Genomic DNA, 24,099 nt, shown 5'->3' with positions numbered 1-24,099 from the left:
AAACAGTAGGGGATCGGCAATCCTGACCTGGCAGAAGCCCAGTCTCCCAGATGGCACACATTTTGAATAAAAAAATAAAACAAAGGAACTGAGGTGTCACTGGTTTCTCCCTTTAATGCACTATAGCCAGGAGTCATGCCACTGTGAAGAGGCGCTCAAAGTGCCCTAAAATTTTTTTTCTAAAATCTCTGTGTCGAAATATGTTATAAGGGAGCAGGTTCTTTCAACCCTCTGTTCCATACTTACAGGAGGAAAAATTCTGATGTCCACTTTAATCCCCACATCCCAACAGCTATCTCATTAAATAAATCCACATTTACAGCAGCTTCCAGCATGCTAAAGATAAAACATCAAGGAAGAACTCGAGGTCAAAGTCATGAAATGCAGACAGACATTCTATGAGGTATTTATTTTGCAACAATCAGGTTCGGTTGCCCAGTGTCAAGTCACCACAGACAAATTGTTCAGGCTCCCAATGAATCCAAACCAAAGTTCATACAGTTCGGTCAGTTTACGATGGCAAACACTGGAGAGAAGAGGATCGCCTTAGAGGATCATCTGTATACAATTCAGAAGAAAGTCATCAGACGTTAGGATGGATCCATGTCACGTGTTAGGGGCATCACAGAACAGCGAGAGGCAGATGGCAGGCACACCTAACCACATTCCCTTGTATTTTGTCCTAAATCGGTGCATAATTACAATGATAACTGACAGGTGAGAAAGAAGAGCTGAAAGACACATGGACTGAACAACATTTAGTTACTGTTTGTTTAATTGGGTGATGAGACTTCAGCGTGGCACCTTACAGCTGCCGGAGGGTGGCGCCATGCCATCAGTTTTCCTGCTGGCTTGCTTCCCTGCAGTAGATGCCATGTCCCAAAGAACTGCACTTCAAAAAACAGAAAAGAGAACTGAAAAACAAAAAGAGTCACTTTTAAGAAAAAGACTCCCCCGTTGGATATTACAATGGACTATTATTACTCAGCCATCAGAAAGGATGAATACCCACCATTTGCATCAACATGGATGGGACTGGAGGAGATTATGCTGAGTGAAATAAGCCCAACACAGGAAGACAATTATCATATGGTTTCACTTACTTGTGGAACATAAGGAATAACATGGAGGACATCAGGAGAATAAGGGGAAAATGAAGGGGGGTAAATTAGAGAGGGGGATGAACCATGAGGGACTATGAACTCTGGGAATCAAACTGAGGGTTTTGGGGGTGTAGAGGATGGGTAAGCCCGGTGATGGGTATTAAGGAAGGCACGGACTGCATGGAGAACTGGGTGTTATATGCAAACAATGAATCATGGAACACTACACCAAAAATTAATAATGTACTGTATGGTGACTAACATAACATTTAAAAAATTATAATAATAAAGAAAGAAAAAGACACCCTCCCCCCCCAATATTCAGAAAGGACCTAAGCTATAGGGCAGGGTACTTCTTTATGTTTAGAGGTATAGCTTCAATACCAGACAACCTTGAGCCCTGATTCACCAACTCCAAGAAGACTTATTATGGGAGGAGAGAAGACATTTTAAAAAGTTTTCCATTTTAAAAGTTTTCCAGGAAAACCAGTGATTTTCCTCTGTCAGATCCCATAGCTACCTTCCCCCATCCTTCTTTGTCTCCCTTCTTTGTGACAGCTGTGTTAGGTGCTAAAGGAGGAATAAAGTAAACATGGAGGGACACAAAAAGATTTGAAAACTGGAGAGATGTTTGTGGTTGCTGAAGCAGGAGGTTGTGCAGGGGACAACGGCAGAATATGAGGTAGGACAAACAGATTAGGGATTGATCCTGCAGGGAGTGTAGATTTTGTCTTTTAGACAATCAGAGCCCCCCAAGAAGAAGGAGGAGGAGGAGGAGGAGGAGGAGGAGGAGAAGAAGAAGAAGAAGAAGAAGAAGAAGAAGAAGAAGAAGAAGAAGAAAAAGAAGAAGAAAAGAAAGTTCTTAAGTGACACAGTTTTATAATTTTTTGAAAAGTGCTTTGGCCATGCATAGGATGGATTGGAAGAAGGAAAAGAAAAGAGATAGAGAAACCCACCAAGTTATTATCACAGTCCAAATGTGAGATGATTGGGTCCTGAACACCAGGAACATCAGGCATAGTACTAATAGGACATACCTGAGAAATATTTCAGGGGTAGAATAGACAAGTTGTACGGATAGGTAAGATATGGAAGGTAAGAAGGAGGATTCTACATTGATGATGAGGTTTCTAGGGTGACCAGGTGGATTTCTTAATTATTCCAACAAATAGTGATTAAGGACTCATGTGTCAGATGGGTTGGGCACTGGGGTACCATGATGAATAAAGCACCATGGTCCCAACTCTCAAGAAAGTTACACAGTCTGGCAGTGGAAACTACCGGATAAACATATACATAACATATTACTTAAGTTATTGTAATCGTGAGGTACTATGAGACAGTATAATAAAGAACCTAACCTAGTCTAAAGTCAGGGGCAATGTGGATGGTAGTGCCATTCATGGAGACAGGAAAATATAAGGAGGATCTGGTTCCAGGGGAGATGGGTTTAGTCTTGAACGTAATGAATTTAAATCATCTGTTGGTACACCTAGCTGGCGATTTGCAATAGATGAAAATTTGGGAAGAGGTGCTAGATATAGTTAAATCCAGGGTGGGGATTAAGAAATGTGGCACAGAGGCCATTTCCTAATAAATGGCCTCCAACCTAAGAGAATGTGCCAGGCCTCCTACTACCCTGGGGGCAGGATCACAACTAGGTGGGCCTAAGGCGGGGGTATCTGCCTCAATGTCCTGGCTCTAGAAAAGGGAAATGTTGTCAACAATGTATCTGTGAAAAGTGGTTGGAGAAGCATGAATGCTGCAGTTTGCTGGACTGGAAGAACTTACAGTCCTTCCTCGCCTTCTGGTAAACATTAGCTCGGGCTTCTGAAATGCTAAATAAAGGTAGAGACAAACGAGCCCACGGGGCAGGCACTGAAGATTTTATTTTCATAAACATGCTCTTTTTTTCTCATCTCTCTAGCTGTCTGTTCTAAATTAATGTCAAGACCAGAGGAGGGATTAAAGACAGAAAATTTCCCTTGCCGACTGCCAACCTTTAGTAGGTAGCCTGACAGAGGCTGGGGATTCCTGGAACTTAGCCCAGAGAGTGGCGAGTAAGATGATACTGTCCTTTGTGCCCGACTTGGTCCCTAATGCCACCATCAGCCAGAGCTCCCCTGCCTCTTGCCTACCTACAACCCGATTCCTGGCCACTTCAGGCTCCCCATGTTGGGTAGCCCCACTGCGACCCAGACCGGCCCTGAGCCCCCTTCGTGGCAGCACCCCTGCACCCAAGCCTGATCGGGGGTGTTCAAACCCAAAGTTCCCCAAGTTAGGGTTCTCTTTTTAATTTAGCAGGGCCTTCTTGTCTATCCGAAACCTGAGATAGAAAATGGGGTGTAAAATCTGGGAGGGGAAGGTCCTATCTCCATTGTTGACCCCAGTGACCCAGGAAATGGTGGCCAAGGGTAGGCCCTCAATGAATGAACAAGTAAAAAGTGCTCAAGTCACCAGGCAAACGAACTGAGCATGTGTGCATGTGGCGGGTCTATGAACTGTCAAGTTCAAAATCAAGCTTTCCCCAAAGCCTGTGGGATGCTGCAGGTATATTGGTCAATAAATCTTCACTCTCTAGGGATTCTTAGTCTGTGTCCCTGTGAATAAGAGAATTGCTCTAACAGAGGAACATACAAAGAGCTGTAGGAGAGCACAGAGGAGTAAGTAATTTAAACTTCCCCAAGGACAGGCTATCTGAAGTGTGTCCTGAAGAATAAATAGTGGGCTTCCAAGTAAACAAGCCAGGAAAGGGAATTCCAGAACTTAAAAACCTTAAAAAAAAAAAAAAAAAAGCCTTAAAAGGTTTTAAAGCAATGTTTCCAGTAATTAATGGGAGTGCTGTTGCTGTTATTATTGGACTGTTGCTAGTGCCTGGATAAAACAATTAGGTACTTATGTGATAGCCCAATTCTATCACTGCTGGTATTGTTGCAAAGTGAGATTCCCAGTAGGTAAGAAAGGAGATACAGATATAAGATAAAAGCAATTTGGAAAAAACTCTGTAGTGCTAAATAAGAATTCAAAGTATGAGTATGAACCTACATTGCACCTCCTTTAAAAAAGGAATCAAGCACACAACACATATATTTCCTGACTCTGAACAGTGAAAAGGCCTGTGAACAACCAACCCAATGGCAACGAGCACTGCTAGCGTCCAGATTGTGACCTGGTATGACTATCTCCCTAATGAACAGAACTAAGACTCCTTCAAGAAATGACTCAGTCTGGATCTGGGAAAGGAAATGTTCAAGATGAGCCTGGAAAAGCCTGGAAAATTTTGTTGTAACAGATAATAACACATTTATCAGAGATTCTTAGGGCTATGCCAACAGGACTCGGGCCAATTTGAAGAGCTTCCCATTAGCCAAAGAAGGGACAACTTGAATATTGGTAAGCATAATATTTGCAATGGACTGAAACTAACTGGTCATTGTTGCTGAGTGCTAGCAAGCCAACTACTATTTTGAAAGTAGGTGGGAAAAAAAGCAAAAGAATCATTTATCCTGCTTTTCTCCAGGAATTACATCATTGCTGAGCCAAAGAGTAGATAAAGGGAAGTTTTTATGAAAGAAGTATTCTAATTAATAAACAAAGAAGCAAAGATAGAACTGAAATATCACCATTTTGAAAACCCTAATGATTTAACAGATGTAGGCATCGCTTAATTACTTTAAATATCAAAAAGCAAGAGATAATTACACATTATGAGTTTATGGGTGAAAGCATTTAACACCACATATCAAGTAGTCTTGCCAAAACCAACCAACCAACCAACCAACCAACCAATGCTGAATCTGACCAAACCTTTAGATACAACCACCAGTTTACAGAAAACAAAGGCAAAGCAACATGATAAACAACACCACAGAAATACAATCAGCAAAATCCAGATAGTGAAAAACTATAGGATAAATAATTCTTCAACAAATACATGGTAAAGGGAAAGGGGGGAGAATGGAGTGGGAATCTACCATTTAAAAAACACTTAAGAGATATATCAACAAACTGCAAGGTGCAATTCAAACACTGAAGTACATATGATGCCTCAGAGAGATTGGGGAGACACTCCAGACCAAGGCAATAAAGTGGATACCACAATAAAGTGAATCAATGAACTTTTTGGTTTGCCAGGGCATATAAAAGTCATGTTTACACTATACCAGAGTCTACTAAGTGTGCAATAGCATTATGTCTGAAAAATGTACATACTTTTTTTCTCTGACATAATTTGTCAGAGTCAGAGTGAGCATGAACAGGGAAGGGGAACAGAGGGGGAAGCAGGCTCTCTGCTGAGCAGGGAGCCCAATGTGGGACTTGATCCCAGAACCCTGGGATCATGACCTGAGCCAAAAGGCAGATGCTTAACTGACTAAGCCACCGAGGCATCCCAAAATGTACACAGTTTAATTAAAAAATACTTTATTGCTAAAAAAAAAAGTTAAGCATCATATCAGCTTCCAGCAAGTCATAATCTTTTTACTGGGGGAGGGTCCTGCCTCAATGTTGATGGCTGCCGACTGATCAGGATGGTGGGTGCTGAAGGCTGGAGTGGCTGCGGCAATTTCTGGTAAGACGGCAATGAGGTTTGCCACATGGATTGATTATTTTCACAATTTCTCTGTAGCACGCAATGCTATTTGATAGCATTTTACTCACAGTAGAACTTCTTTCAAAACTGGAGTCAGTCCTCTCAAACCTTGCTGCTGCTTTATCAACTAAGCTTCTGTGATATTGTGAATCCTGTGTTGTTGTTTCAACCACCTTCACGACATCTTCACCAGGAGTAGATTCCATCCCGGGACACCACCTTCTTTGTTCATCTGTAAGAAGCAACTGCTCACCCTCAAGTGTTACCCTGAGATGACGGCCGCACAGTCCCACATTCAGCCTCCGCTTCCCGTTCTCTTGCTCCTTCCACCCCATCTGCAGTCACTTCCTCCCTGAAGTCCTGACCCCTCAGAGTCGCCCATGAGGGTTGGGATCAACTTCTTCCAAACTCCTGCTCATGTTGCTATCCTGACCTCTTCCCATGTATCACGAATGTTCTAGGATGGTGAGTCCTTTCTGGAAGGTTTTTATTTCACTTTGCCCAGAGCCACCAGAGGAATCACTATGGCAGTGTCAGCCTTATGAACTTAATTTCTTAATCAGAAGGCTGAAATGACTCTGTGATCCATGGGCTGCAGAACGGATGCTGTGTTAGAGGCATGCGAACACTCACCTCATCCGTCTCCATCAGGGCTCTTGGGTGACCAGATGTATTGTCAGTGAGCAGGAATATTTTGAAAGGAATCTTTTTTTTTTCTGGGGAGGTCTCTACAGGAGGCTTAAAATACTCAGTAAACCATCTTGTAAACAAGTATGCTGTCATCCAGGCTTTGTTGTTCTGTTTACAGAGCGCAGAAAGTATAGACTGAGCAAAATTCTTGAGGGTCCTGGGGCTTTATGAATGGCAAATGGGCACCGGCTTTAACATAAAGTCACGAGCTGCATGAGCCCCTCCCACGAGAGTCAGCCCAGCCTTTGAGGCTTTGAGGCCAGGCACTGACTTCTCTGTAGCTGTGGACGTCTCACACGGCATCTTCTCCCGACAGAAGGCTGCTCCGTCTACACTGAACATCTGTTGTTCAGTGCATTCACCTTCACGAATGATCCGAGCCGGAGCTTTCGGATCACCTGCTGTGGCGTCTACACCGGCACTGGCTGCTTCACCTTGTCCTTCTACGTTACGGAGGCGGCTTCTTTCCCTAAACCTCACGAACCCACCTCTGCTGCTTCCAACTTTCCTTCTGCAGCTTCGTCACCTCCCTCAGCCTTCAAAGAATGCAGGAGAGCTCCGGCCTCGCTCGGGGTCAGGCTTTGGCTGACGAGGATGTGGTGGCTGGTTTGCTCTTCTATCCAGGCCGCTCACACACTCTCCACGTCGGCAGTAAGGCTGTTCCACTTTCTTATCATCCGTGTGTTCCCTGGAGCAGCGCTCTCAGTTTCCTGCAGGAACTCTTCCTTCGCTTTTGCAACTTGGCTGTTTGGTGCAAGAGGCCTCACTTTCAGTCTATCTTGGCTTTCAACATGCCTTCCTCACTAAGCTTAGTCATCTCTAGCTTTCGATTCAAAGTGAGAGATGTGTGACTCTTTTTATTTGAACACTCAGAGGCCATTGTTGAGCTATTAATTGGCCTATTTTCAATATTACAATTTTTTAATAGGGAAGCCCGAGGAGAGGGAGAGAGAGAGGGGAATGGTCGGTCAGTGGAGCCATCAGAACACATACAACCTTTATGAAGTTTACCATCTTACATGTGGGTACAGATTATAGCACCACAAAATAATTAAAACAGTGACACCAAAGACCTGTGATCACAAATCACCATAAGAAACATATTAATAACGAAACAGTTTAAAATATTGCAAGCATTACCAAAATGTAACACAGAGACACAAAGTGAGCAACTGCTTTTGGGAAAATGGTGCTGATAGACTCAGCTCAACACAGAGCTTCCACAAACCTTCAATTTGTAAAAAAACAAAAAACAAAAAACAAAAAACAAAAAACAAAAACACACACAGTATCTGTGGAGCACAATAAGCAAAGCTCAATAACACAAGGTATGTCTGTATTAGAAGATATAATTTTTTTTAGGTGTGACTGTGGTATTACGGTTATGTTTTTAAAAGTTTAAAAGTGTCTTTTATAGATCCAGGATTTAAACATTTATGGATCAAATAATACATTTGTTTAGATGTGCTTAAAAATAAGGGGTGGGGCACCTGGGTGGCTCAGTGGGTTAAAGCCTCTGCCTTTGGCTCAGGTCATGATCCCAGGGTCCTGGGATCAAGCCCCACATCGGGCTCTCTGCTCAGCAGGGAGCCTGCTTCCTCCTCTCTCTCTGCCTGCCTCTCTGCCTACTTGTGATCTCTCTCTGTCAAATAAATGAATGGAATCTTTAAAATAATAATTATAATATGGGATATTAATCTTAGATGTGCTTCAAACTAATATGGGGGTATAGATGGGTGGATGGATGAAATAAAGTTGGCCGTGAGTTGACAACTGTGCAAAGTAAGCAATGGGTACATGGACATTCACTATACTATTCACTCTGCTTTTGTCTATGTGTAAAAACTGCACTAAATAAGTTTAAGCAAGAACAAAAAGTTACTGTGTTGGGTGCCTGGGTGGCTCAGTTGGTTAAGCATCTGCCTTTGGCTCAGCTCATGATTCCAGGGTCCTGGGATCGAGTCCTGCATTGGGCTCTGGGCTCAGTGGGGAGCCTGCTTCTTTCTCTCCCTCTGCCTCTCCCCCCTGCTTATGCTCTCTCTCTCCCTCTCAAATAAATAAATAAAATCGTTAAAAAAAAAGTTACTGTGCTGACCCACTCTCCAACCCAAGTTCTTCCGATTGACTTCAAAGAGAACCAGGAAGAAAACTGATGGAGAAACAGCACAGACACTGAAACTGGGCTCTCCGGGCAGGGACATCTCAGATGTGGTGTGGACAAGAAGGGGCTGGTGGAAAACAGCTTTAGCCATGGTGGAAAGTCATACAGTCTGGATGCTTTGTTAAAGAGGATTACAGCATTGAGTTAAAACTGATTTCAGAATAAAAGAATTGATGTGTATAAACATAGTAAAGGGGTTTGTAGCTTTGGCTTATAATATGAACACTCTTAACAAGAGTGAGTGAAAGGATAATTGCACATAAACCCTGTGTATTGAATCAGGAGGGTTTTTTAATTACAAAGGAATCTCCTAATGCCCTTTGCTCATCTCTTACTAAAGCCTGATCATACCGCAGTGTAATTACCTGCTGGCCACCCTTCTCCAGACAGACCCACTTGACACAGCTCCTGGTAAGGCAGCCCCAATACAAATGCCATCTTTCAGACACCCCATCTCACAAGCCAAAGTAAGACTCCCAAGGCACAGTTTCTAGGCTTCCCCAGGGTCTTGGCTCAGAGAAGAAATGGCACTGGCCCTCAGGTGATAATTTAATTTAAAAAAAAAAAGGAAGGATGGGGCGCCTGGGTAGCTCAGTGGGTTAAAGCCTCTGCCTTCGGCTCAGGTCATGATCCCGGGGTCCTGGGATCAGGCCGAATCAGGCTCTCTGCTCAGCGGGGAGCCTGCTTCCTCCTCCTCTCTCTGCCTGCCTCTCTGCCTACTTGTGATCTCTGTCTGTCAAATAAATGAATAAAATCTTTAAAATAAATAAATAAATAAATTTTTAAAAAGGAAGGAAAAGAGGGAAGAAGCAAGCCAGATATTCTCTGTAAAATCTCCATGATTTATATAGGGGTGGTTTCCCTGATCACAAGTCATTGGAGGCTCCTCTGTGATCCCGAGTTTCCAGGGAGAGAAGGGGTGGATGTTCTCCTAGTAATCCGTGCCAGGCTAAGCCCTCCAGTGTGCAGATTTACATGAGGAAGGTTATCTGCGAGATTAGAAGCCATTCTTTTTCAGTGAAAGCTGGGAGTCTAGAGATTACAGAAGAAGGCGCAGGCAGCTCATAAATCCACAGAGCCTGGGGCTCTGGACAGCCCTTGTTGGCAAAGCGATTGATGCTTCTGCCACGGAAGCTCCAAAGAAACTCTTCATCACTATCTCATTTGGAGACCTGACACCCGAACGGAGACACTGATGCCCAAGTTTATAGATCTGAGCAAAGCCCAAAGGTGTCAAATCTATATAAATCAGGATAGGAGGTCTGCAAAGGCCCAGAGGACCGGGCTTTTCTCAAACGCCAGCTTCTGACTCTCTGAGGGTTTAGAGCACCTGGGACACTGGCCTGGAGCCTACATAACAAAATGCAAGGAAGAAACTTGAGTTCTAACACACGAGCAGCCTGAAAGAGCCCCTCCCTAGGTCGATGTCAGGTATTTTTGGCCAAGAGAGACCCAAGCAATGGCTGCCACTGTGGGCTCAACCTCTGTCCTCCAGCTGGGTTCAGATTTTCTTGTTCCCAGGGATATGAGCCCACATCACATCACTGTGTCCCAATGAACCTATGACTTCACCTTTCCAAATGCCATGAGAAGCTAACTACTCTCTTCAGAAAAATAGGTAACTGATTGCTTCTGCCCAACCTTCAGGGTCCAGCTCAAACAAGACCTATTCTATGAAGCCTTCCCTCAGGCCAGTGAGTCACAGCTTCTGTGCTCCCACCATGCTCATCAATTCACAGTTTGGGTCTGGCACGTCTCTACAAACACTGTCTGTTTATCTGTTTAGCTGTTTTACCCATGGACCAAGGCTCCCCAAGGGTAACTGTATTTGACTTTCTAGGTCTCCAGTTCCTGGACCATGGAGACCACAGAACAGCCTCAAGTAAATGCTGAGTGAAAGAGTAAATGAGGGCTCCGTGAGCCAAGACACCTCTGATAAAAGCCCACATCCCCCCTCTTGCCTTAATTTTACAAAGGGTCACCTCCAGCCACCCAACATTAATTGAGCACTTGCTCTGTCTGTGCCAGGCAGGCATTAGGCCAAGCACTGGGGAGTTCAAGTCCAATCAGACTTAATCCCTTTCCCATGGACCGCAATCTCAGGAAGAGACCCACCTTGCCCCAGGGCCTTCTCTGCTAACAGTCAATGAAATCCATCTGCAGGAGGAGCTTAACAAGTATGTAGACAATCAAACCATAAGGCAAACAAGCTACCACACGCTCATTCTAAGGCAGTGGACTGTAAAAACCACCCACTGAGGTAATGGAAGAAAAACTTAGAACTTCTATTAATATTTATTTTTCATCAAAAAATAAAAAATTAAGGTTTAATAGTTACTATATGGATTGACAACAGACTATGTAAATATTTCAAATACATACATATTACTAGGGTGTGTGCTTATGGCGGACAGACTACACAATGGCCTCCACACACAATGTACATGTCTATCAAATCATCACAACGTATACTTTAAGTAACTTACAATTTTCTTGTTAATGATACCATAATAAAGCTGAAAAATAGTGTAAAATAAAAATGCCCTCCTATCGCTTCTTGGCCTTTTGGCTAAGATCAAGTGAAAAATGCCCTCCAATGATCCCTGCCTCCACGTACTCATGTCTTTGGGTAATCCCCTCCCACTGAGTGTGGGCAAGACTTGTAACTTGCATCTCATCAAAAGAATATAGGAAAACTGATAGATATCACTTCCACGGTTACTTTACTTTATATTATCTCTGTCTTCCTAATAGACTGTCTGTTATCTCCACTTATGGCTTTGATGAAGTCAGCCATCCTATGTGGCAAGGAACTGGGGACAGCCTCCAGGTGACACTCAGTAAGGAGCGCCCTCAGTCTAACAGACCACAAGGATGTGAATCTTGCCAACAACCTGGTGAGCTTGGAGGAAGATCCTTCCAGTCGAGCTTTCAGATGAGACCCCAGCCCAGGCCAACACTTTGAGTGCAGCCTTGTAAGAGAACCTGAAGGATAGAACCCAGCTAAGCTATGCCCAGACTCCTGAGCCGCAGAAACTGAACTAATAAATGGGTATTGTTTAAGGCGCTAGGTTTGAGGTAACATTGTTAGGCAGCAATAGATAATTAATACAGCCCTCAAATTCCTGGGAGATTGTGCAATCCAATAAGTATGGATTCTCTGAACTGAAGCATCTCTAGAAAAGCAAAGTAGGGTTCAAAAAAGATGCCAAAGTCCAGGAGTGAGAGCCTGAAAATTTTAGAGTAAAAAGAACATCAACCTTAAAAGTGGGAAAGTGGGAAAACCTCAAGAAATGGAGCCAGAATACCTGGGTTTGAGTCCCAGCTGTGCCTTGTAAGAGGCAGGTGATCTTAATCAACTCAAACTTCTTAAGTTCAGCTTCCTTATCTATACGATGGGGTCAGTAAGGCTGCTAACAGTGGACAAAGAGAGAGTGATCTAGATGGTATTTTGTAGAATGGAATGTAATATACACATGTTAGTTTGCCACAAAACTCTGGGATGGCCTTGGACAAGGCACTGTTCTCTCTTGGCCTCAGCCTCTTTATGGTAAAAAGGAGAGAAGAGCCCACCCTGTCTCCAAGGGCTCTGACTTTTGATTCTGACATCATCACATCCCCACGTGAAAAGGGGAAGAGGGGAAGGTGGGCTGTGACATTTACAATAGTTCCTTAGGCATTCCATTGACCAGGGCAACTGTCTTACCACCAAGATGGCCAGAGTTGTCTTTGGCCAACCACATCTTGTCAACTTGCAAGGCCTGCAACCCAAATTCCTCAACTAAGAGGGAAAATCTATTTGGTTTTACAAAAAGGAAATAAAGGGTCAAGGTAAAGTCTGTGAGAACCACCAAATTTCAACACAAATACAGACCCACTCTCAGAGGGCCAGTAGCTTGATTCTGTCACTGAGCATCTTAACTATGAGCCAGGAGCTTTTATAAACATGATCTCTAATCTAGTACGGGTTGTATCATCCTTCTTTCACAGTTATGTTGGCTGAGGCTCAGAGACAGTAAGTTCCTTGCCCCAGGTATACTGCTAGTACGTGGTGAGGCCAGGATTTCATTTTAGTTCCACTTGACTGCAAAGGCCCTGGTCTTTGCACCACACCCTGTTGCTCTGGGAAAGGAGAAGGTCACCCTGTGATTACAAAACAGACTAGAGGTTCTCAATGGGCAGGGAGATTATGTGCAGAGTGTGGCTTCATTCATTCACTCCACAAACATTTACTAAGCACTCCCTATATACCAGGTCTTGTGGTGAGCAACAAAGATGCAGGATAATACCCATTTCTTGTTCTCACGTTGCTGAGTCAAACTGGAGAGGCGTACCAGTCCACGGAGGACAAATGAATCAATGAATGAACAAATGACTATGCAGATGGACACATAAACAGTGAAGAATTCGTGCTTCCAGCACCATTAACAGCGATGTATAATACAAGGTGTCACGGGATCACAAGGGAAGTGATGACTGCTGGAATAGAGGGAATACTCAGACATCTGGAACGGCAAGTGGAAGGGCATGTGTGTTCTGGTAATGGCAAGAAGTTCAGCATGGCCGCAGCCTTGGTACACTGAGGAGCTGGAACAGGGAGGCAAGAAACAAGCCATGGAGGATTTGTCTCTTCTTCCTGGACGCAGACCTACTGAGCCAACTACTGAAACAGAATCATCCAAGAGGCCAGAGAGCAAACCAGCCATGAGCATTTGTAGGCTTTGGGAACCCTATGAGTAATTCAAGAGAAGTCACACTCAGGGTCTGAGGCCAGGATGAGAAGTCACAGGGAAACTGGGAAAACCACCAGGACTGTACCCAAATAGAACAAACCCATACTCTGCTCCTGGGAAGAGGACAGAGTGCAGAGGAGAGGGGATGCTGGGGCCAAAAGGCAGGAGCTCCTCCAGTGAAAAAGCTAAGAGCTTACATTTCCCAAATTTATTAAGCCAGGACCATGCGGATTTCACAATGGAGGACTCTGACTGGCAGGCCACGTAGATACAGACATGCTTGCGCCATAGTGAATCGTACAGAAAGACAAAAGGGTCTGGCCCTCTTGGTTCCTGATGTTAACAATTTCAGAAGTGACACACTTGCCCATTTGTTACTGTACCAAACCTCAGAAAAAAACGAAACAATAATACAATCTCTTACTTTCCTCTTTAGCTACTTGGCTGCCGCAACTGTTTGGTTTGGAGCAACTGTAGCTGTTGGAAGGTGGTCCATCTCTGGCGCATCAAAAAAGTATGCCTGCAGGAAAAAGAAATGCATGCAGGCAGTTAAAACACAACAGTCTGCTTGAGTGTTCTAGACTCCATGCTAAGAGTATTTCTCATGGCCCCTATGTTTCCCTCTGCCATGCCTGTCATCCCACGGAACTACAAGTGACTCTGTCTCTGTCCATCTCATTTACTCGGAGCTACTTTTTAAAATGTAGCCACTGTTTATTGGCTACTTCCTACGTAGGACTTAATCTGCATAAGAACCCCGTCAGGCTGCTATGATTATCCTCCTTGACAAACGAGAAACTGAGGCACAGAGAAGCTGTCATTCAATCCGGCGCACATGGCTAGTGAGTGGGAGAGTCGGGTCTTTCTGACTCCAAGGTTCAGGCTCTTCATCGCTACCTTACACAGTCTCTCTTCCAGGGCAAAGACGGTATCCTTCCTGTTCCTATGCCATCAGCCTCTCACTCAGGGCCTGGCCCATGATGTAAACAACCCAAACTCAAGGAACTGAGGCACAACAGATTGCTGCTAAACCAGCTGGCTCTTGGTAAAGACCCTTACAAGAAAGTGCCAGGCAGGCCTGACCTCATAATTCTCCAGCTTGGAAAAGAAAGGTCTGATAAGTGATTCCATTCACCATCTACGACTTCTCTGTCAAAAATCAGGAGGAGGCAGGGGCGTCTAGGTGGCTCAGTGGGTTAAGCATTTGCCTTTGGCTCAGGTCATGATTCCAGGGTCCTGGGATGGAGCCCTGCATCAGGCTCCCTGCTCAGCGGGGAGCCTGCTTCTCCCTCTCCTCCCTGCTTGTGCTCGCTCTCGCTATCTCTGTCACTATCTGTCTCTCTTTCAAATAAATAAATGAATAAAATCTTAAAAAAAAAATCAGGAGATAGAAGAGGGAAAAAAACCAAGGAGGATCTTCCAATCTGTCTCAAGGTCTGAGAATCTGGACTTTAGCCCAGGAAAATACCTAGGTCCTTCAAAGTAAGGGGAATCCCTTAATAAATCAGGGGTCACTGCACACTTGTGATTTCCCCCATGGAGTCAGGGCAGGAGGAAGATAAAAAGAAAAACCCAAGTGAGGAACCATTTCAACAGCTCTACTCTCTATCAGCCAGAAGGGGGCACCAAGATGACGCACTGGAACTTTGCCCAACACCCTCCAGTGTGAACTCTTCAACAGTCCCTTTCCAAGTTTCTAGCTGCAGAGTCCCCCTAGCTTGTCACATTCCCAGAGGAATCCTATTAGCTCTAAAAGCCTTCTTCCCAGGGCCTGTTCTGGCACTTGCTTTCTGAGGTGGGAAAAAAACGGTTCTTAACTTAAGGGGGTCGGGGACAGTGGCCGTGCTGCCAGTGCTGGGCTCCCCCGGCTATCTCGAGGGTGCACAGAGCCACAAAGCATGCCCCCTGGTGAAGGAACCGTGCCTTTCTTCCAAGCTCTTGGAGGAGGCCCTCATCAGATAGAAAGGAGCAAGAGGCCAGGGTCTAAACTTGGTTTTGCTAGTAACTCACACCGTAACTATGAAAAAGTCACCCCACCCCTCTGAGCCTCAGTTTTCTAATGTGTAAAACAAAGGGATTGGAAAAAATTATCTCTAAGGGCCAGCTATAATTCTATTAACTCATTAGTTCAAGAATGCCACAAATCCTTAGTAACAACCACAGTTACCATCTGGGGAGTGCCTACTGCGCACCAGGTACACACTTGATCATTAATAACAGGCAATGTTAACCCCATTTTAGAGATAAGCAAGTGAAGGCTCAAAGAGATGGAGATTTTCCCAAGGCTACACAACCCTGTGTCTGAGCTAGGGTATCAATCTAGCGGTGTCCAGCCCCAAGACAACGTTCTTCTCTTCTGTGGGTGGCCTGCAATTTGGCACCTGTCCTATGTGCCCCATCTAGATGTAGGCACCGTGGAAGTGTCAGGATGAACCAACAGGCTTTCTAAAAGTCAGGCCAGGAGTGTTACCTGGCAGAGTATGAGGGCACAGGACAGTCTGCTATCAGCAGTAACCACTGCAAACACAGGCTTGTGCAGCTCAAACACGCCAGCCAAGCACACACCCTCTGGGGTTTCCTTAGTCATCCTGGCCAGGAGCGTGCTACCAACATGGTGTACAGCAGTGAGCACCCAGGGGCCCTCGGCAGGTAGAGGGCCAGCATACGCTTCAGAACACTGAGGCAAAAATGGGAATCCATGCTCCCCAGGGCAGAGTGGGAAGCCAAGCTGTCTGAGTCAGCTGGTGCCCCTCTGCTGCCAATTCTTCTCCCTGCCCTTCCAATAAAACAACATCCTGGGGCGCCTGGGTGGCTCAGTTGTTAAGTGTCTGCCTTCAGCTTGGGTCATGAGCCCAGAGTCCTGGAACCGAGCCCCACATTGGGCTCCCTGCTCAGCAGGAAGCCTGCTTCTCCCTCTCCCACTCCCTGTGCTTGTATTCCCACTCTCGCTGTGTCTCTCTCTGTCAAATAAATAAATAAAATCTTCAAAAAACAACAACAAAAAACCATCTTGCATGTGTTCGGCTTGTGTTGTTCATGTTACACAAAACATTCAGTCTTTGCAAAAGTAAAGATTCTCCTGCAGTTCCCTTTTCTCAGTGAGGAGGTGGGGTCCAGAGAGGGGAAATAACCAAAGCAGGGGTGAGGGAGCTGGAGCCAGACCCCATCTCCCTCACCTCTGCTTCAGCCTCTCGGCCTGCACATCTCCAGAACAACACAGAGGAGGCCATCTCTGGCTGGAGAACGAGACCCCAGGCTAAACACCTGATGATAGAATAGTTCCCTTCTTTGAGGAGGAGAAAACTGGCTTGCCCTCCAAGAAGGGGTCCTATACCTGCAATTCCCTCTCTGCTCCATCATTTAATGCACCTGGCTCCCCAGAGTCCCTTAGCAGCAAACCAGGCAAGGCCTTCTCTCCTGCCTCCTTGTCTTCTCCAACTTCCCAACCAAGTGTATGATGGGAAAGACATTCTGGAGAGAGGCAAGAAGATGCCAGTGAGAGGCACCCATGGAAGGGCCCTGTCTTTTGAGTTGTGTGGCCTCGCACCATCCTTACTGAGGCACTCAGGAGGGATGAGCAGCAGAAGGCCCTGACAGCTTCAGATGACATGGAACTCTTCTAGGAACTTCTTTACATCTGAAGAACCCTTCACAGCATATGAAGGGCTCTCACAGCCATCTCACTGAGGGTCACAAAAACCCACAAAATGTGAATGTCCATGACAGAGGAAGAAGCCAAGTTTCTGAGAAAGAGTGCTCTCGCCTAGGCTCGCAGTGCAGGGCTCTTTCTGCTTCCCTCTAATTGTTCTCTTCCAGCAAGTTCCTGAGCAGCAAGATGGGCAGGTTAAGTCCCACTGTCAGCGTCATTTATCCCAAAAGGGAGGAACAGGCATAGAGGTAAAAAATCCCGCCACACATAGATTGATTCTTAGTAACGCTACTAGACTGAAATGAATAGATTCTTAGTAACACTCTCACCCCTGTCACCCCCTCCTCCCTGATCCCAAGTCTGACGTGCCATGCTCCTCTTGGTTCTTCACACAACTGAACAAAGCAGCACTTCTTCCTGCCTCCTTCTCTCCATCAATGACTCAACTAGATATATACGGAAGAAAATTCAAGGGAGACACAGGGACATGCCAGTGAGGGCTACAGTGAGAAAGGAAATTCTTCCTCAGCAGACAGAATGGTCAAGGAGGGTTGCAGCAGTATTACAAGGGGTCGGCCCAGGGGCTCCAAGTGCCAGAAATTAACGGTGTCACTCTGCCATGAGTCAAAACAACAGTCTTCCAGAGGTCTCGAGAATTTAAAGTCCAGACACGTGGAAAATATATGTAAACCGGCTCTGTGTCTCAGAACCCTGCCCTTTTTATGAGACTGGTTCAATGATCAAGTATCGGGATCTTATGCACGACCCAGGCTGTCTACACAAAAATATTATAGATCAGATGGTGCCAGAGAAATATTTACTCCCACAACTGTAAAACCTAACCAAGGGTCTGGACATCCGTGATGTGGATGTCCTCCCGTGGGCACATCCTTTCCTTCATCGGTGACCTTAACATTTTTGGACTCAGAGTTCTTTCAAAACCTGCGTCATGCCTTGTTAAGGCCATGGACTACAATTTTTGTGTATAATGTGCACAGAAAATAGAAAATCATGTCCCCTTAGGATCAAGGGAAAGGGTCCTAATTTACGGGCATTTATGGGACAAGTTCTACATTAAATATTTTATATGTACTATTTTATTTTATCCTCAGAACAACTCTATGGGGCAGGAAATACTATGTCCATGTTACAGATTAAGACGTTCAGATTCAGAGAAGTTAGGTGCCATGGCCAACCTCACACAGCCAGTGAGTGACAGAGCCAGTCTCTGCTCTGCGCCGGTGTGACTCAAAAGGACATGCTCTCCCTAAAAAGACACCCAAATACATGAACTCTAAGACTCTTTTAAATATTAGTCACTTTAAAAAATATCTCCCCTTTCCTAGTTTGACTCCATCTTCATGTTTTCCACCTATGAAATTTTAAATTTCAAAACTCTTTCTAGGTATGAGCAGAAAACCAGCAAAGACATCCAAAGGCCAAGCTCGCCCCCATCCCCGCACCCCAACCTATTAGAGACACTCAGCTACCTCCACTTCCTCTGGCCAGACTCTGAATCGTAACCAAATTCCAGAAATTAGGTAAAGCCAGAGAATACCATCAAATTCTCCTAAATTTACCACTTCTCATTTAGGAAGTCTATTTAAAACAATGTTAATTTTATGGAGCTGGTTTCAAAGGAATCGTTGTGAATAACAGCTTGAGGTCTTTCAGCATTTCTATCTAAAGCACACAGGAAAATCACAGGAATGAGACCATTACCAAGCAGCCCACAGAAAGTAGCGTGTGAAGGAACACAATTGTCACAATTGTGGCCAAGGCGATGCGCCGGTTATCCTCACGAACAGCTGGCCAGAACGTCATTGCCAAGACAGAGCCTGAGATCCCCAGGGCAATCATGACTAGAATCCACCGAACAGCCTTCTGGGGGATGATCCACAGTACCTGAGAGAAAAGGAGGGAGAGGAGGGCTTTACTGGAGGCATTTGGGAGACGCATGTGTTCATTCCAGGCATCTGTGTTTATAAAGTCCCCCATCAGCAGGCAGGCACCCCCTGCCACTCCGGCCTCTCTGTCCCAGCCTGGAGAAACATCCCAGCACATAGACTGAGGTGAATGCTTTCAGATTGAAGGGCCTGAGGTCCAGCAAAGGCACTTGGCTCCCTATCCCCCTTCCTGCTGACTTCCTAAATTCAAAGGATATTTTTCAGGTGCCCATCGATGTGGGGCTAGAAATGATGTCGCTTGCTGAATTTTCCACAAGCCCAGGGCGTCACGCAGAAGTGTGGTACTTACTGCTGTGGGGATATAAATGAAGAGCGAATATCCATAGACGCACACAATCTCCAAAAACGAATAGGAAACGATGTTCATAACTTTGCTATTTCTCCACATGAGGAAACCCCAGAGTGCGAGAGGAACCAGCCAGGCATAGGCATAGATGATGGTGGCTGCTATGGACACTGAGGAGGACAGGACAGAGGTGGTAAGCCCCGTGTAATCATGCCTTTAACTACTATCAGAGCACATCTCCCACCTTATTTCCTAGCATGTCCACCTGCTTCGCTGGATCGTGGGGTCGTGTCTTAGAGCAGTTACCCGAGGACAGTCCTGACTGACGAATCTTCAGCACCATCTTTATGGTGATGACCAGTGGTCTCTCACGTGGCTTTTATAATTTGTTTAATAACAGCTGAAGTATTAAACAACTACATTATGCAACTGAAAGACTTCAGAGGGCCTCACTACAAGTGTTGAAACATATCAAGCATTTCGAACAAAGGGAAGCCAGCTATGCCCTTAGAAGAACACACCCTCTTTCCTAGTATCACAAGAGCTGATGCTGATTTCTCGAGCAAATTTATTAAAATCTGGGTACAGATTAACTGGCTCTGCATGCTATTCAGAGTGCCTTCTGTCCCTGAAGTAGGGAGTTTCAGTTCACCGAGGAACTCGGTGAACATCGTTACTCAAAAAGTTCCTCACTTTCGCTTTCTGTGCTGGAAATGCCAGCTAGCAGCTTCTCAGAACAGCAACGTTCAGTATTTTGCTGTCCCTTCCTCCTCTTCCTCCAGGAGCACCATGCTCCAGAGGCTTCGCTTTCCCTCTTCTGGAGTGGAGGACCAGTAAGCGTGGCTAAGCTCGTGGCATCAGCCCTTCCTACAGGAAAAGCAGTAGGTGACGCACTTTACGCTCTTAGCAAGCACAAAGGCACCCCAAGTAATTGTAGTCAGACTCTAGTTAAGACATATGATTGGCCAAAACATTTTTACCTCCCAGGGGAGTTTTTTTTCACATTGGGAACTCCCTCATTAAGCCAAATGTAATTCTCCTGATATACTGCCCTTTTTTAAAAATTTCTTTTTGATTAAAGGAAGAGGAAGAAAATTGCCTCTATGCCTACAGCCATCCACTAGGTGTCAGGCATTCCACTAAGTACATTACTGAGAGACTGAGAGGCAACACTGTATAATAGTCAAGGGCAGAGATTCCACTTGCGGACTCCACGGGGTTCTAACCCTAACTCTGCCACTTGTAGCTAAGTAACTTTTTTTTTTTTTTAAAGATTTTATTTATTTATTTGTCAGAGAGAGAGTACACACAAGCAGGCAGAGAGGCAGCCAGAGGCAGTGAGAGAAGCAGGCTGCCTGCTGAGCAAGGAGCCCGATGTGGGACTCGATCCCAGGACCCTGGGATCATGACCTGAGCCGAAGGCAGTGGCTTAACCAACTGAGCCACCCAGGCGTCCCTAAGTAACTCCCGAGTAAGTGAATTACTTAACTTTCCTGCCTTAACTTCCTCATTTGTAAAATGGGAATAAACACAGTATACTATCATACAAGATTACTAGAGTTAAATGAGTTAAAACAAATATATTTGGAACACTGATAAGTAATAAATGCTCAGTCAAGAATTAGCCTTTAAAAAAAAAGAATTAGCCTTTTATATTATTAACTGATACGTAAATACATTATTTCACATAATGTACATCTTCATTTTAGAGATAAGGAAACAGGATCAAAGAAGCTAAGTGGTTTGGTCAAGGTCAAATAATTAACAAGTGGTGGAAGAAAGATCTGACTTTGTATATTTATGTAAATACTCTTTAAAGTATTCTATAAAGTACTTTAAAGTACTCTATAAAGTATGTAAAGTATTTATGTAAATACTCTTTACATAAAATGGAAAAATGTTTAGGGGAGCCTGGGTGGCTCAGTCAGTTGGGCATCTGACTCTTGGTTTTGGCTCAGGTCGTGAACTCGTGGGTCATGGGACTGAGCCCCATGTAAGGCTCTGCGCTCAGCGGGGAGTCTGCTGGAAGATTCTCTCCCCTGCCCCTCCCCCCACTCTCTTTCTCTCTCATAAATAAATAAATCTTCCAAAAAATGGAAAAATGTTTATTGATAGAGTCAATGACTATCTTACTGGTACATTCCTATCATGACTCCCAGCCAAGGAGTATAAGAAAAGATAAAAACCTTCCTGAGCATCCAGACCCTCAGGCAGGGAGGGCCATTACTCCTTCTCTGTTACTATACCTACACATACCCCTGATACAGAATTTAATACATCCCACTTAACAGCAATATTCATTTATCCATCTTTCTTTATTTAACCTCTGTACAACTTGAAGGCAGGGTCTATATCTCATGAATAACATTTATTGAGTTAAACCAGAGTCATTTGACAAAGGCAACTGAATCCAAGTCTGACTCCATGTAAACAGGCCAGGAGGGTACAAGGAAGGGGACATGGGGACACACACACACAGATACATGGGGAGACATAACACGCACACAGAGGTAACTACGTATCTCCCTACACACACATATGTGTGCATGTGCAGGAACTCTTTTTTGTGTAAGGCATTATTCCAATCTCTTTACACACATCAATTCTTCATTCTTACAACAGCCCAATATAGGTATTATTATTCCCATTGCACTCATAAGGCATCTGAGGCCAACAGCAATGAGCTAATTTGCCCAACCCGTAGAAGCTAATGAGTGGTGGAACTGGAACCTGAAACCTGTGACCTGGTTCTGGAGACTGTGCTCTTAGCCTCATCTATCTAGAGCTTCTCAACAGGACAGCAGGCCGGCAGAGGGGCAGGGGGAGGGAAGGAGAGGGCAGAGGAAGTGACATACTCAATCTCCTACAAAGCCAAACTTCCTCACTGGGGGGTGGCTGTCCTCTGCAAGTCTCTAAAAAACTGTTCGTTGCTTTCTTTGTGTAATAATCCAATATTGCCACAAGAAAGGAAGTTTTAAAACAATGTCATCCACAAGCCCATCACTAGGACAAACTCCTTTCTATGTTCTCCCCGTGAGACCCTCTGACCATTTGCAGACGTCTCTGTAACAATGTTGCCAACAGCACAGGCATAATTTGGGATTATCAGTGTCCCACATTGTTCTAAGTGCTTCATGATTAGGGGCTACCGACCCAGCCAGTTGCGTTACTGCGACTTAAAAAACAATACCCCTATTGTTTCCAACATCTGGATAATACAAATAATGCTACAATGGAGACTTTCATGCACACTGCTTTTTACTTACTTTGCACATTTTTCTTTGGATAAATTCCAACTGCTACTCGGCCTTGCCTTCCAGCTTCCCAAAAGAAATGTGGATTCACAATATCGTGCATGTACTCAAGGCCACTGAATGGTATACGTTAAAAGAATTAAAATGGTCAATGTTACGGTATGCGTGTTTTACCACAATAAAATAAAAGATTATGTAGATTTATATAGATGGGTGGTAATTCTGAGATGATAAGTATGTTTGAATCCTTAAAGACAAAAAGCCGGGGCTGCAGCACCTAGAGACAGGGGCCCAAGGGCTCACTAAAAGGAACTCATGGTTACAAACTGAAAGCCTTCCAAATGAGTCAAGCTATTCACCAACCTTTTCGGAATTCGGGCACATAATGGTATGTCTTCTCTCCCAGATGGATTAAGAAGTTGGAAAGATTCCCACTAATTGCTATGGCAAAGACCAGTGTGGCACAGATCCAAAAGGGGCCTGCAGAGAAAACCAGAAAATTCAGTCAAGGAAATGAAGCCCTGCTTCTGGACACTTACAGAGTAATTTCTTATCTCCCTCTCCCTATTCATGTAAGCAAGGGAAAATGAATTTTAGATGCAATCAATACTCATTTAATGGGAATCTTCTTTTTTAAAAGGTCAAACATACAACTCAGCAATTAGGTGCATTGAAGACGGGAGACTGAATGAAAAGGCCAAAACACCTTCCACAATTAGGTGAACAAAGACACTAATTTGTTTATAGCTTCTTTCATTAGAGGATCGTCCAAAAAATCATGGACGTTTGTTAAATCTTCACCATTGGGGCAGGAAGCAAAGGTTACTTCCCTTATCTAAGTGCCAAATGTTAATTAATGCCAGAGAAAAATAAATCAGGCAGGTCCTTCTGCAATCTAAATGGAAGAATAGGACGAGCAGAACACTTTAGGGAAGAGTTAATTTAATCTACCAGTTTATCATGGGTGTGTGTGTGCAAGTAATGTGTGTTTAGGGCTCTGTTTTTCTAATGAAAGAGTAATACATGCACATAGGTCAGTGTTCAAAAGGTACAAAGGGAATCTAGAGAAAAATAAACTTCCTTCCCTCTCTCTCTGTTCCCTCGCTCTGTGCATTTCTCCTCCCCAGAGCTTGCCGCCATAACCCGTTTCTGGCAAATCCTGCCAGAGATTTCTACATACCTATAGACAAATGCATACGTGGTGTGTGTTTATATAAATGATAACATACATGCATATATATATATATGTATGTGTATGTATATATGTACATATATATCTTGCTCTGTACTATTTTCGCTTTAATATCTAGAGATTCTACCATAGCTATTCATAAAAATCAACTCACACCGTGCTTTGCAAATCCTTTTCACCATTTCACTTGATTTCATGAATGCCACCCTTGTTTCTCCCTATCTAGAAAAAGTTCTATGTAGAACAAACAGAAATTTTTTTTAAAAAATTTATTTATTTATTTGATAGACAGAGATCACAAGTAGGCAGAGAGGCAGGCAGAGACAGAAAGAGAAGGAAGCAGACTCCCTGCCAAGCAGAGAGCCCGATGCGGGACTCGATCCCAGGACTCTGGGATCATGACCTGAGCCGAAGGCAGAGGCTCCAACCCACTAAGCCACCCAGGTGCCCCCAAACAGAATTTTTAAATCGAG

General features: G+C 44.4%; 1 protein-coding gene across 5 annotated transcripts in view; it reads right to left on the bottom strand.

Moving 5' to 3' along the window:
• Positions 1–394: 394 nt before the first annotated feature.
• The window catches only part of YIPF1 (Yip1 domain family member 1), a 38,604-nt gene continuing 14,899 nt past the window's right edge, over positions 395–24,099 (bottom strand). For 3 of the 5 annotated variants that reach the window (XM_080801552.1, XM_080801550.1, XM_080801551.1), the window contains 5 exons: positions 22,798–22,914; positions 19,184–19,350; positions 18,650–18,832; positions 13,703–13,798; positions 395–914 (listed from right to left, as the gene is read on the bottom strand). In XM_080801552.1, the coding sequence (XP_080657678.1) occupies positions 13,715–13,798; positions 18,650–18,832; positions 19,184–19,350; positions 22,798–22,914 (551 nt within the window). In that variant the 3' untranslated portion in view covers positions 395–914; positions 13,703–13,714. The remainder of the gene's footprint in view (positions 915–13,702; positions 13,799–18,649; positions 18,833–19,183; positions 19,351–22,797; positions 22,915–24,099) is intronic. The other 2 variants (XM_080801553.1, XM_080801554.1) reach the window with 1 other exon arrangement.

The sequence above is a fragment of the Martes martes genome, assembly GCF_963455335.1.
Source record: "Martes martes genome assembly, chromosome: 4".
Classification (NCBI taxonomy): Eukaryota; Metazoa; Chordata; class Mammalia; order Carnivora; family Mustelidae; genus Martes; species Martes martes.
The sequence above is the reverse complement of the archived record's forward strand: the minus strand, read 5'-3'. Positions and strand labels throughout refer to the sequence as shown.